The 15,144-nt window shown below is 52.9% G+C and overlaps 1 protein-coding gene across 2 annotated transcripts in view; it reads left to right on the plus strand.

Annotated features, from left to right (window-relative positions):
* The first annotated feature begins 6 nt into the window (after positions 1-6).
* LOC147120888 (E3 ubiquitin-protein ligase TRIM65-like) overlaps positions 7-15,144 on the plus strand; it is a 41,276-nt gene continuing 26,138 nt past the window's right edge. For both annotated transcript variants that reach the window (XM_085979252.1, XM_085979251.1), the window contains exons 1-3: positions 7-646; positions 4,974-5,069; positions 6,125-6,358. In XM_085979252.1, coding sequence (XP_085835378.1) covers positions 245-646; positions 4,974-5,069; positions 6,125-6,358 — 732 coding nt within the window. In that variant the 5' untranslated portion in view covers positions 7-244. The remainder of the gene's footprint in view (positions 647-4,973; positions 5,070-6,124; positions 6,359-15,144) is intronic.

Raw genomic sequence — 15,144 nt, forward strand, 5'->3', positions numbered from 1 at the left:
GGGCTGAGTGGTCAGTGGGTGAGGCTTGAGGGGTCAGTGGGTGAGGGTCAGTGGGTGAGGGTTGAGGGGTCAGTGGGTGAGAGTCTGGGTGAGGGTTGAGTGGTCAGTGGGTGAGGGTTGAGTGGTCAGTGGGTGAGGGTTGAGTGGTCAGTGGGTGAGGCTTGAGGGGTCAGTGGGTGAGGGTTGAGGGGTCAGTGGGTGTGGGTTGAGTGGTCAGTGGGTGAGGGTTGAGGGGTCAGTGGGTATGTCGGGCAGTGAGAGGGGCAGGATGAACATTCGGGAAGAACTCAACTGCCCGATTTGCCTGGATAGTTTCCGTTCCCCGGTGACCACGGTCTGCGGCCACAGTTTCTGCACCAACTGTATCTCGAAGCACTGGGACAAAGAGGCTCCCAACTATACCTGTCCCGACTGCCGTCGCAGCTTCTCCAACAGGCCCCAGCTGGACAAAAGCATCATCCTGAGCCGAATGAGTGAGGCAATAGCCACTCCCAGAGCTGTTCCTGGGACAAGGCGTCAGGCCCATGGGAGGGAGCTGGAATTCTACTGCTGCAAGGACCGACTCGCCATCTGCAGCCAGTGCGCCAACCGGGATCACAAAAAGCATGAAACTGTGACACTGGAGGAGGAGGCGGAGCTGACACGGGTAACTAATGCTCACATCGTTAACTAGTGAGTAACTCACTGGTCAGGTGCACTGCCTATAACTAGAGTGACCCACTGGCCCAGTGCACTGCCTATAACCAGAGTGACCCACTGGCCCAGTGCGCTCCCTATAACCAGAGTGACCCACTGGGCTAGTGTACCCGCTATAACCAGAGTGACCCACTGGCCCAGTGCGCTCCCTATAACCAGGATGACTCAATAGCCCAGTGCACCTCCCATAACCAGCGTGACTCAATAGCCCAGTGCGCTCCCTATAACCAGAGTGACCCACTGGCCCAGTGTGCACCCTATAAACAGAGTGACTCATTGGCCCAGTGCACTCTCTATAACAAGAGTGACCCACTGGCCCAGTGCGCTCCCTATAACCAGAGTGACCCACTGGCCCAGTGCGCACCCTATAACCAGAGTGACCCACTGGCCCAGTGCGCTCCCTATAACCAGAGTAACCCACTGGTCCAGTGCGCTCCCTATAACCAGAGTGACTCACTGGCCCAGTGCGCTCCCTATAACCAGAGTGACCCACTGGCCCAGTACACTCTCTATAAGCAGAGTGGCCCACTGGCCCAGTGCGCTCCCAAAAACCAGAGTGACCCACTGGCCCAGTGTGCACCCTATAACCAGAGTGACTCACTGGCCCAATGCGCTCCCAATAACCAGAGTAACCCACTGGTCCAGTGCGCTTCCTATAACCAGAGTGACTCACTGGCCCGTGCGCTCCCTATAACCAGAGTGACCCACTGGCCCAGTGCGCTCCCTATAACCAGAGTAACCCACTGGTCCAGTGCGCTCCCTATAACCAGAGTGACTCACTGGCCCAGTGTGCTCCCTATAACCAGAGTGACCCACTGGCCCAGTACACCCTATAACCAGAGTGACTCACTGTCCCAGTGCGCTCCCTATAACCAGAGTGACCCACTGGCCCAGTGCGCACCCTATAACCAGAGTGACTCACTGGCCCAGTGCGCTCCCTATAACCAGAGTAACCCACTGGTCCAGTGCGCTCCCTATAACCAGAGTGACCCACTGGCCCAGTGCGCTCCCTATAACCAGAGTGACTCACTGGCCCAGTGCGCTCCCTATAACCAGAGTGACCCACTGGCCCAGTGCGCACCCTATAACCAGAGTGACTCACTGGCCCAGTGTGCTCCCTATAAACAGAGTGACCCACTGGCCCAGTGCGCTCCCTATAACCAGAGTGACCCACTGGCCCAGTGCGCTCCCTATACCCAGAGTAACCCACTGGCCCAGTGCACTCCCTATAGCCAGAGTGACCCACTGGCCCAGTGCGCTCCCTATAACCAGAGTGACCCACTGGCCCAGTGCGCTCCCTATAACCAGAGTAACCCACTGGCCCAGTGCGCTCCCTATACCCAGAGTAACCCACTGGCCCAGTGCGCTCCCTATAACCAGAGTGAGTCACTGGCCCAGTGCGCTCCCTATAACCAGAGTGACCCACTGGCCCAGTACACTCTCTATAACCAGAGTGACTCACTGGCCCAGTGCGCTCCCTATAACCAGAGTGACCCACTGGCCCAGTGCGCACCCTATAACCAGAGTGACTCACTGGCCCAGTGCACTCTCTATAACAAGAGTGACCCACTGGCCCAGTGCGCTCCCTATAACCAGAGTGACCCACTGGCCCAGTGTGCACCCTATAACCAGAGTGACTCACTGGCCCAGTGCGCTCCCTATAACCAGAGTAACCCACTGGTCCAGTGCGCTTCCTATAACCAGAGTGACTCACTGGCCCGTGCGCTCCCTATAACCAGAGTGACCCACTGGCCCAGTGCGCTCCCTATAACCAGAGTAACCCACTGGTCCAGTGCGCTCCCTATAACCAGAGTGACTCACTGGCCCAGTGCGCTCCCTATAACCAGAGTGACCCACTGGCCCAGTACACCCTATAACCAGAGTGACTCACTGTCCCAGTGCGCTCCCTATAACCAGAGGGACCCACTGGCCCAGTGCATACCCTATAACCAGAGTGACTCACTGGCCCAGTGCGCTCCCTATAACCAGAGTAACCCACTGGTCCAGTGCGCTCCCTATAACCAGAGTGACCCACTGGCCCAGTGCGCTCCCTATAAGCAGAGTGACTCACTGGCCCAGTGCGCTCCCTATAACCAGAGTGACCCATTGGCCCAGTGCGCACCCTATAACCAGAGTGACTCACTGGCCCAGTGCGCTCCCTATAACCAGAGTGACCCACTGGCCCAGTGCACTCCCTATAACCAGAGTGACCCACTGGCCCAGTGCGCTCCCTATAACCAGAGTGACCCACTGGTCCAGTGCGCTCCCTATAACCAGAGTGACTCACTGGCCCAGTGCGCTCCCTATAACCAGAGTGACCCACTGGCCCAGTGCGCACCCTATAACCAGAGTGACTCACTGGCCCAGTGCGCTCCCTATAACCAGAGTGACCCACTGGCCCAGTGCGCTCCCTATAACCAGAGTAACCCACTGGCCCAGTGCGCTCCCTATACACAGAGTAACCCACTGGCCCAGTGCGCACCCTATAAGCAGAGTGACTCACTGGCCCAGTGCGCTCCCTATAACCAGAGTAACCCACTGGCACAGTGTGCTCCCTATAACCAGAGTAACCCACTGGTCCAGTGCGCACCCTATAACCAGAGTGACTCACTGGCCCAGTGCGCTCCCTATAACCAGAGTAACCCACTGGCCCAGTGCGCACCCTATAACCAGAGTGACTCACTGGCCCAGTGCGCTCCCTATAACCAGAATAACCCACTGGTCCAGTGCGCTCCCTATAACCAGAGTGACTCACTGGCCCAGTGCGCTCCCTATAACCAGAGTGACCCACTGGCCCAGTGCGCTCCCTATAACCAGAGTAACCCACTGGTCCAGTGCGCACCCTATAACCAGAGTGACTCACTGGCCCAGTGCCCTCCCTGTAACCAGAGTGACCCACTGGCCCAGTGCGCACCCTATAACCAGAGCGACTCACTGGCCCAGTGCGCTCCCTATAACCAGAATAACCCACTGGTCCAGTGCGCTCCCTATAACCAGAGTGACTCACTGGCCCAGTGCGCTCCCTATAACCAGAGTGACCCACTGGCCCAGTGCGCTCCCTATAACCAGAGTAACCCACTGGTCCAGTGCGCTCCCTATAACCAGAGTGACTCACTGGCCCAGTGCCCTCCCTGTAACCAGAGTGACCCACTGGCCCAGTGCGCACCCTATAACCAGAGTGACTCACTGGCCCAGTGCGCTCCCTATAACCAGAGTAACCCACTGGTCCAGTGCGCTCCCTATAACCAGAGTGACCCACTGGCCCAGTGTGCTCCCTATAACCAGAGTGACCCACTGGTCCAGTGCGCTCCCTATAACCAGAATGACTCACTGGCCCAGTGCGCTCCCTATAACCAGAGTGACCCACTGGCCCAGTGCGCACCCTATAACCAGAGTGACTCACTGGCCCAGTGCGCTCTCTATAACCAGAGTGACCCACTGGCCCAGTGCGCTCCCTGTAACCAGAGTAACCCACTGGCCCAGTGCGCTCCCTATAACCAGAGTGACCCACTGGCCCAGTGCGCTCCCTATAACCAGAGTGACCCACTGGTCCAGTGTGCTCCCTATAACCAGAGTGACTCACTGGCCCAGTGCGCTCCCTATAACCAGAGTGACCCACTGGCCCAGTGCGCACCCTATAACCAGAGTGACTCACTGGCCCAGTGCGCTCCCTATAACCAGAGTGACCCACTGGCCCAGTGCGCTCCCTATAACCAGAGTAACCCACTGGCCCAGTGCGCTCCCTATAACCAGAGTAACCCACTGGCCCAGTGCGCTCCCTATAACCAGAGTAACCCACTGGTCCAGTGCGCACCCTATAACCAGAGTGACTCACTGGCCCAGTGCGCTCCCTATAACCAGAGTATCCCACTGGCCCAGTGCGCACCCTATAACCAGAGTGACTCACTGGCCCAGTGCGCTCCCTATAACCAGAGTAACCCACTGGTCCAGTGTGCACCCTATCACCAGAGTGACTCACTGGCCCAGTGCGCTCCCTATAACCAGAGTAACCCACTGGTCCAGTGTGCACCCTATAACCAGAGTGACTTACTGGCCCAGTGCGCTCCCTATAACCAGAGTAACCCACTGGTCCAGTGCGCTCCCTATAACCAGAGTGACTCACTGGCCCAGTGCGCTCCCTATAACCAGAGTAACCCACTGGTCCAGTGTGCACCCTATAACCAGAGTAACCCACTGGTCCAGTGTGCACCCTATCACCAGAGTGCAGGCCGAGAGGCTTCAGACTGAAACACCATTTTCTGTTTATGATTTGCCAGGAGCCTATTGTGCAGCGTCAGAGTTTGGTGGAGTTAAATCTTCGAGCGACATTGGATGAGATAAAAACCTGGAAGGAATGGGCTGACTCTGTGCAGGTCAGGCAGCGCTCTGCGCCCGCTGTTAGTTTGATTTGTGTGTCCTCGCTCCTTCCCTGGTGCTATCTGTGTGCGGAGTGTGGCGTGACGTCTCCCCCTCGTCCACCGCTGGTGACCAGGCTTTCAGCAAATCGAGATTTCCCTCCATCAGCCCCACCACCATGTTGTTACTCTGCTCACATTCAAAGTGCGGGGCGGGTGGAGGGGAGAGGGGCAGGGGGCAGGGGTGGAGGGAGCGGGGCAGGGGGCACGGGTCGGGGGAGGGGGCAGGGGGCACGGGTCGGGGGAGAGGGGCAGGGGAGCAGGGAGAGGGGCAGGGGGCATGGGTCGGGGGAGAGGGGCAGGGGAGCAGGGGTGGAGGGAGAGGGGCAGGGGGCACGGGTCGGGGGAGAGGAGCAGGGATGGAGGGGAGTGGGGCAGGGGTGGAGGGGGAGGGGCAGGGGGCACGGGTCAGGGGGGAGGGGCAGGGGGCATGGGTCGGGGTGGAGGGGCAGGGGTGGAGGGGAGCGGGGCAGGGGTGGGGGGGAGGGGCAGGGGGCACGGGTCGGGGTGGAGGGGCAGGGGTGGAGGGGAGAGGGGCAGGGGGTGGGGGGGAGGGGCAGGGGGCACGGGTTGGGGTGGAGGGGAGAGGGGCAGGGGGCAGGGATGGGGGGAGGGGAGTGGGGGCAGGGGGCACGGGTCGGGGTGGAGGGGCAGGGGTGGAGGGGAGAGGGGCAGGGGGCAGGGGTGGGGGCGAGTGGAGCGGGGGCAGGGGAGAGGGGTTTCATTTGGCGCCTGTCGACCATATGGTAATGAGGCACAGCCTCCAAGTAGGGGCAGGGGTAGCGCGAGGTATGTCATGGCCGACATCCCTGGGCCTGCTCCTGGCTGGAGACCATGTGACCCCACTCCTGTGGATCGCGGGCTTCTGGGGGATGGGAACCCAACAGACACATTATCACTGCGGATCAGCGGCCCCACCAAGGAGCCCCTCCCCCGACTGATTTATCCCATGTCCTGTCGCTAACACCGCTATCAGAAACCATCTGGAAGATTCCTTCATCTTTCCCCGACAGGAGTCTTTGCAACGAATCGGAGCGGAGGTGGAGGAGGAATTCCGAGAGCTGGCGGTGGCGGTGCAGAGAGCGAGAGACGAGGTCGGGGGCCTCCTGCAGAGAGCGGAGCGAGACCTTCTCCATCAGTCCAGGGCCGCGGTCACCCAGCTCGAAGAGCACGCAGCCCAACTCAGGCAGGAGCAGCTGCACCTGGAGACCTTGCTGGGCCGGCAAGATCATCGCCGGCTGTTGGAGGTAACGTGGGCGGGTACAGTACCCCATCGCACCCTCCCCGTTCCCCCATCGCCCCTCCCCCTTCCCCGTTCCTCCCGTCGCACCTCCCCCCTCCCCATTACCCCCATCGCACCTCCCCCTCCCCGTTCCCCCCATTGCACCTCCCCCTCCCCGTCCCCCCCCATTGCACCTCCCCCCTCCCCGTTCCCCCCATTGCACCTCCCCCCTCCCCGTTCCCCCCATTATCCCAGTTTGGCACAAAAATAAAACAAAAAAGGTGACTGAACCGTGGCTAACAAGGGAAATTAGGGATAGCATAAGATCCAAGGAGAGGACATATAAATTGGCCAGAAAAAGCAACAATCCTGAGGATTGGGAACAATTTAGGGTTCAACAAAGGAGGACAAAGGGATTAATTAAGAAGGGGAAAATAGAATATGAGAGTAAGCTTGCCGGGAACATAAAAACTGACTGTAAAAGCTTTTATTGATATGTGAAGAGAAAAAGATTGGTGAAGTCAAGCGTAGGTCCCTTGCAGTCAGAATCAGGGGAATTTATAATGGGGAACAAAGAAATGGCAGACCAACTAAATACATATTTTGGTTCTGTCTTCACAAAGGAGGGCACAAATAACCTCCCAGAGATGCCGGGGAACATAGGGTCTGATGAAAGGGAGGAACTGAAAGAAATCAGTATTTGTAGGGAAATGGTGTTAGGGAAATTGATGGGATTGAAGGCCGATAAATCCCCAGGGCCTGATAATCTACATCCTAGGGTACTTAAGGCCCTAGAAATAGTAGATGCATTGCTGGTCATCTTCCAACATTCGATGCAATCTGGAACAGTACCCATGGATTGGAGAGTAGCTAATGTTACCCCACTATTCAAAAAAGGTGGTAGAGAGAAAACGGGGAATTACATCGGTAGTGGGGAAAATGCTAGAGTCCATTATCTTATATATATATAATTATTATTATTTTATTATATTTATATTTATATTTATTTGTATTATATTATATATATATATATATATAAAGCGGTTGGTTTGTCTGTTTGTCTGTCTGTCCGCTATACACTCAAAAGTTATAGAGCGTACCTACACATACGTTATATCAAAGGAAAGGTTATGATCAGGGGAGTCTAATAGGCGTATTTACTTTTTGGTCAGACAAAAATTGTTCGGACAGTAGACAAAAAACGTTCAAAAGTCCGCTCATTAGCGGTTGACCAATCCTACCGCTCATTAGCATTGAGTGACGTGATGGTGGACCAATCCTACAGTTCACTGACCTGATGGTTGACCAATCGCTGCGTCACGGGCGGGACCTAATCCTGCACCGTCCCGAAACTTCTCCGCCATTTTTTTCATCCCCACAGCGACAGCACCAGCCAAACAAACCCCCACATTGCGGCTCCGGGAGCGGGAGGTGAGTTGGGGTCACTCGGGCCGGGCCTCACAACCGCTCGGCCCGAGGCACAGATCGGGCGGGGGAGCGTCAGCGGCCGTCCATAAACCGCGCTACCCGCGGCGCGGCGGTCCGGCGCACCGGGTAATCAGCTGGGGTCCCTCTCGGCCCTACAGCCAGGCTCAATTTTCAAATCCCTTCCCCGGGTGCCAAAAGAGGGGGACGGAGGGAGGGAGATGAGAGGGGGAGAGGTAGAGAGAGAGAGACACAGGGGACATACAGGGGCAGGGAGAGAGAGGGGGGGAGAGAGAGAGGGGGCAGGGAGAGAGAGGGGCAGTGAGAGAGAGGGGGAGGCAGAGAGAGAGGGTCAGGGAGGGAAAGAGTGTCACAGAGCGCGGGAGCCGCAGTGCCCGGCCGTAAACCGCGCGGCCCAAAATTGCCCTGGCAATGCCGGGCCCCCCCAGCTAGTAAAAGATGTAATAGCAGAGCACTTGAAAAACAGTGACAGGATCGGACAAAGTCAACATGGATTCACAAAAGGTAAATCGTGCTTGACTAATCTACTGGAATTTTTTGAGGATGTAACTGGTAAAATAGATAAGGGAGAACCAGTGGATGTGGTGTATCTGGACTTTCAGAAGGTCTTCGATAAGGTCCCGCATAAGAGATTAGCGTGTAAAGTTAAAGCACATGGGATTGGGGGCAAGGTATTGACTTGGATAGAGAACTGGTTGGCAGACAGAAAGCAAAGAGTTGGAATAAACGGGTCCTTTTCCGAGTGGCAGGCAGTGACTAGTGGGGTACCGCAGGGATCGGTCCTTGGACCCCAGCTATTCACAATATATATCAATGATGATCTAGACAAGGGAACTAGATGTAATATCTCCAAATTTGCAGACGACACAAAGCTGGGTGGGTGTGTGTGCAGTGAGGAGGATGTCGAGAAACTCCAGGATGATTTGGACATGTTGGGTGATTGGGCAGAAACATGGCAGATGCAATATATAACGTGGATAAATGTGAGGTTGTCCAGTTTGGTGGCAAAAACAGGAAGGCAGATTGTTAAGTCTGTGTGTTATAGTGAGAATTACTACACAGACCACAAGAGTAAATTCAACAGGTCTTTACTGGTTGGAGGTCGGACTATACTGAATACAATATTATTACACTGTGCTTATATACCGGTGTGGTCACCACCGGTATTACGTATACAGCAACCAAAGAAAGTAGTACCTTTCTTAAGGTGGACCAGGCTTAAGTTCTCTTAAGGTGGAACAGGTTACATACACCACAATCCTCCCTTTTTAGCTTAACAGTCATATCCCCAAATAAACATAACATATATACATATACAACTTCAGGTATAACAGTCCAAAGGTTCAGTCTCTCAGGAGGCTTTCTGATTCGGCTTGGATAACGCCTTTCAGTGGTCTCTGATTTTTGTTGTTGAGGTGCCTCCTCTAGTTGGTTGCCAATGTATTGGGTGTCATCATCATCAAATACATTCTCAGCCGAGGTAGATGCTTCAGGTTCATGAACGTCTTCCACAGCTGTCTCTGTCACAACCATGGGTTCGACCCTTGCTCTCGACTCTACCAGTTGATCCGCATGACGCCTTATCACATTATGACCAATATCTACGGTGTACATCAGAGGTCCTTGTCTGGCCCGGATTGTTCCGGACTGCCATTTGTCGTTTCCATAGCCCCTTGCCATCACTGGTTGTCCTACGTCGAAAGTTCGAGTGGTCTTGCTGTTAATATGCCGAAACTGTTTGTTTTCCACTTCCCTCCGCACATTTGGTTTTAACAAGTCCAACTTGGACCGCAACCTCCTGTTATAAAACATCATAGCAGGACTTTGGTTAGTCACGGCATGATCGGCGTTTCTATATGACATCAGGAACTTATCGACCTTGTGTTGCAGCGGAATCTGATCATCATTCATGGCCTTAATAGCCTTTTTGAATGTCTGGACAAATCTTTCAGCCAACCCGTTTGTCGCCGGATGATATGGGGCAGAGGTATAATGTTTAACTCCATTCTTCTTTAAGAATTGTTGGAATTCTTCCGATACAAACTGTGGTCCGTTGTCCGAACAGATCTGTTCTGGCAATCCGTTCCTTGCGAATATTGTTCTTAACACCGCAATTGTCTTTTCTGAAGTAGTGGTATTCATCTTGATGACTTCTGGCCATTTGGAATGTGCGTCCACCGCGATTAGGAACATGGAGTCCATGAATGGACCAGCAAAGTCAATGTGTACGCGTTGCCATGGGGCTGAAGGCCATTCCCATGGGTGTAGCGGTGCTATCGGAGGTGCATTTTGCACTTTTTGACACCCAGCGCAGCTTTTCGTTAACTCCTCAATCTGTTGGTCAATACCCGGCCACCATACGTAAGCCCTAGCAAGACTTTTCATTTTAACTCCCCCCAGATGACCTTCATGTAGTTCTTTTAAAACTCTTTCCCTTAACTTGGGAGGAATAATCACTCTTGTCCCGTACATCAAAGTACCATGGCAGACGGACAGCTGGTCTCGCCTTGCCGAGAATGCCGGTAACAGAGGATCACCCCGTGTTGGCCATCCTTTCACTGTCACCTCGTAGACTCTGGACAGTGTCGGGTTGTTCCTGGTTTCTCTTTCAATACTTGCGTTGGTGACAGGTAAACACTCGATAATGGTCGAATGAAATAACTCAACAGGGTCAACTTCCGTCGTGTCTTCATCTTCAGGTAGTGGCAGGCGCGACAGGCCATCAGCATTGCCATGCTGTTTCGTACCTTTGAATTCTATCTGATATTGATGTGCCCCTAAGAAAAGAGACCATCTCTGGAGACGCTGTGCTGTCATCACCGAAACACCCTTCTTAGGGTTAAAAATGGACACCAACGGTTGATGGTCCGTCAGAAGTGTGAATTTTTGGCCCTGTAGGTAATGATTAAACTTCTTCACTCCCCATACAAGGCTAAGGGCCTCCCTATCGATCTGCGCATAGTTGCGCTCAGCAGAGGTCAATGATCTGGATGCAAACGCGACTGGCCTTTCCGTGCCATTTGGCAATTTATGTGAGAGTACTGCCCCAATACCATATGGAGAAGCATCACAAGCCAACTGAATAGGCAGTGTCGGGTTGAAGTGAGCCAACACTTCCTCTGAGGTGATCAATTCTTTGCTTTTGCGAAATGCCTTCTTACAGTTTTCGCCCCAGTCCCATGGTACCCCTTTTTGTAAAAGAGCGTTCAACGGATGCAGCACCGTGGATAGATTTGGCAGAAATTTATGGTAGTAGTTAATTAATCCTAGAAACGACCTCAACTGAGAGACATTCTCCGGAGCGGGAGCCTTTACAACTGCCGCTATCTTGTCAGGAGACTTATGAAGCCCCTCCCGGTCAATGACATGACCACAGTACGAGATCCGCTTCTGGAAGAACTCACATTTCTGCCGATTTACCCTAAGTCCATACTCTCAGTCTGTTGAGCACCAGTTCCAAGTTAGCGAGATGCTGTTCATCACCATCACCTGTGATCAGAATGTCGTCCAGGTAACATTGTGTGCCTGGAATTCCCTGTAATACCTGCTCCATAGCCCTCTGCCAAATTGCTGGAGCCGATGCCACACCAAAAACCAGCCTATTGTACCGGTACAACCCTCGATGCGTGTTGATCGTGAGGTATTGGCGTGACTCTTCTTCAACCTCCATCTGCAAGTACGCCTGCGCCAGGTCTATCTTGGTGAAGTGTTTCCCGCCAGACAGTGAAGCGAAAATATCCTCAATCCGTGGAAGCGGATACTGCACCGTGTGAAGCACCGGATTAACGGTGATCTTGAAATCTCCACAGATGCGAACCTTCCCTGGATCTCCTGGCTTATTGTTCGCAGGACGTTTCATAACGGGAACAATGGGCGTAGCCCACTCACTCCAATCTACTTTAGACAATACCCCTGAACGTTCTAGTGCTTCCAGCTCCGCTTCAACCGCAGGTCGTATTGCATAGGGTACCGGCCTGGCTTTAAAAAATTTTGGTTGTGCATGTTCATCAATCTTGATGTTTGCCGTAATTCCTCTCAGTGTTCCCAGTCCCGGCTGGAACACCTCTTTAGCCTCATCCAATATTCTGGACAATCGTTTAGGTTTGACAGCTGTTTCCCCGGAATCTACCGTTAGTGCTTTCAAGGAGTGCCAGTCCATATTCATTTTCCTAATCCACTCCCGTCCTATTAGTGGTGGACCTCCTTCAGGTAGCACATATAAGTCCATTACTTGGCTTCCTTTGCCCTTGTGGACCACTTCTACCTCTATTTTTCCGATGGGGTACACTCTTTGCCCCGTGTACGTTTTCAATATAATCTCCGTATCCTGTAAGGGAATATGTTGGAATAACCTTCTGTAATCTTTCTTATTCATGACCGTCAATGCCGATCCAGTGTCCAATTCCATTTTTACTTGGACTCCTGCTATCTTAAGAGTGACCCAAATTGTCTGGAGGTCTGTATCCTTACCAACGTTGTGTATTCTTAAGCTATCCAGTTCATTACTGCTAGCGTCTGAATCTGACTTCTGTTCAGTCAAACTGTTCTTTGTCACCTTGTGTACCTTTGCATATTTTCCTTGCGGTGACTTTTTATTGCTGGTCCTCTTTCCTGACCGGCATACTTTAGCTATGTGGCCAAACCTGCCACACGTTCTGCATTCTTGGTTTTTAAACCAACACTGGTTCTGATCGTGCGTTGTCTTTCCACAACGATAACATTTGACAGAACTCAAACCCAATTTGTTTGTACTGAGTTCCGGTGGCCGTAGCTGCATTACTGCCGTGCCTCTCGCTGCGGCCTCGTGTGCTGCTGCCATGGTGACCGCCTTCTCGAGAGACAGCTCATTCTCCTCGAGCAGTCGCCTTTGTGTATCCTGGTTAAATAAACCGCACACAAATCTATCTCGAAGTGCCTCTGTCAGTCCCGTTCCAAACTGACAATATTTTGCTAGCTTACGTAATTCCATCAAATATTCAGCATTGCTTTCATTTTGCCGCTGTCTTCTATCGTAAAATTTAAATCGTTCCGCTAGCATCAGCGGCGTGGGGCTAAGATGATTTTTTAGGACAGTAACAATCTGTTCGAACGTCTTATCCGCCGGTTCATCTGGTGATAACAGGTGTTTCAATTGCCCGTATGTCTTCGCACCCATTAAGTTTAGTAATGTTAGTGCTTTATCTGTCTCAGGAATTTTATTTGCCTTACAATAGTTTTGTATGCGTTCTACATACATAGCCCAGTCTTCTATATCACTGTCGAAGGCATTAATGTTCCCATGTTTAGGCATCGTAGCAATTTATCGTATTTTTAATGTTATCTAAGATGGCGGCTTCCCGCTCTTGCCGTCGTCCTCCGCCCACAAAATGGCGGTTTTCCCGCGCTTGGCGGTCTTCACCCGTCCCCCGACGCTGTCTCCGCTTCACCACGGCTCTCGCGCCTTCAGTTTCCCCAGACGCTGCGCCTTTAGCCCGAATGCGGCCCTTATCTCTGGTCGCGATCGACCTCACCGCCCTTATTCCTCCGTCTTCCCAGCCCCGTCTGTACAGCCAACGCGGTTGACTTTCTGTCGCGTCGCTGCCGGGCTTACCCACCACGAGGTAGTAGAAGAAGCTGACAGTCGCTGATGGAGGCTTCGAGGTCAGGATATCTTCTGCACTCCGGTTGCTCGATGCCTGCCGCTCGATGTGTCTTCCCGTAGGTGATGAGGGTGGAAACCTCTCTTCGACGTCCTGTCTGTGGACGAAGTCGCCGTGGAAATTACTGCTGCAGGGTAAGAATCGGACTCGTCGCCACTGTTAAGTCTGTGTGTTATAGTGAGAATTACTACACAGACCACAAGAGTAAATTCAACAGGTCTTTACTGGTTGGAGGTCGGACTATACTGAATACAATATTATTACACTGTGCTTATATACCGGTGTGGTCACCACCGGTATTACGTATACAGCAGCCAAAGAAAGTAGTACCTTTCTTAAGGTGGACCAGGCTTAAGTTCTCTTAAGGTGGAACAGGTTACATACACCACACAGATTAGTATCTAAATGGCAATAGATTGGGAGAAGGGGAAGTGCAACGAGACCTGAGTGTCCTTGTGCACCAGTCGCTGAAGGTAAGCATGCAGGTGCAGCAGGCGGTTAAGAAGGCAAATGGTATGTTGGCCTTCGTAGCGAGAGGGTTTGAGTACCGGAACAAGGATGTCTTGCTGCAGTTGTACAGGGCCTTGGTGAGACCACATCTTGAGTATTGTGTGCAGTTTTGGTCGCCTTATCTGAGGAAGGATGTTCTTGCCATGGAAGGAGTTCAGCGAAGATTCACCAGGCTGATACCTGGGATGGCAGGAATGACGTATGAGGAGAGATTGGGTCGATTGGGCTTGTACTCGCTGGAGTTTAGAAGAATGAGAGGTGATCTCATTGAAACTTATAAAATTCTGACAGGACTGGACAGACTAGATGCAGGAAGGATGTTCCCGATGGTCGGGGAGTCCAGAACCAGGGGACACAGTCTAAGGATAAAGGGTAGGCCATTTAGGACAGAAATGAGGAGGAATTTCTTCACCCAGAGAGTGGTGAACCTGTGGAATTCTCTACCACAGAAGGCGGTGGAGGCCAGTTCATTAAATATATTCAAGAAGGAGTTGGATATATTTCTTAAGGATAAAGGGATCAAGGGGTATGGGGAGAAAGCAGGGACCGGGTACTGGATTTGGATGATCAGCCATGATCGCATTGAATGGCGGAGCAGGCTCGAGGGGCCGAATGGCCTACTCCTGTTCCTATCTTCTATGTTTCTATGTTTCCCCCCTCCCAGTTACCCCCATCGCCCCTCCCCCCAAACTCCCCTCTCTCCCCACTCCCCCCCCACTCCCCCTCCAACGCTCCCGCTCTCCCCTCTCGCTCTACCCCTTCCCCGCTCCCCCCTCACCCTCTAATGCTCCCGCTCTCCCGCCTCGCTCTACCCCTCCCCTGCTCCCACCTCCCCCTCTAACGTTCCCGCTCTCCCCCCTCGCTCTACCCCACCCCCGCTGCCCCCCTCACCCTCTCAATTCAATTCAATTCAAATCGCTTTATTGGCATGACAAGTTACATCTTATGTTGCCAAAGCATCGGAAAACATTCATGTTTGTTCACAAAAATACAGATCTATCCATACAGTGTATAAACAGATATATCCCTGAGTGTATAAATATACTTTCATATAATTTATATATACTCTTATCTTATCTTTAGTGGTTGTCCCTCTGTTTATGGCAAGCTGTAACATAGTGTGCCGCCAGTGTTATCCTCTATCCTCTCGTCTCACCCCCTCCCAATTATTGGACAGTAATGTAATAAATGACCAGATAATCTGTTTTTTACTGAA

The sequence above is a fragment of the Somniosus microcephalus genome, chromosome 3 (assembly GCF_052327205.1).
Source record: "Somniosus microcephalus isolate GS21.2 chromosome 3, FLI_Smic_1.0, whole genome shotgun sequence".
NCBI lineage: Eukaryota > Metazoa > Chordata > Chondrichthyes > Squaliformes > Somniosidae > Somniosus > Somniosus microcephalus.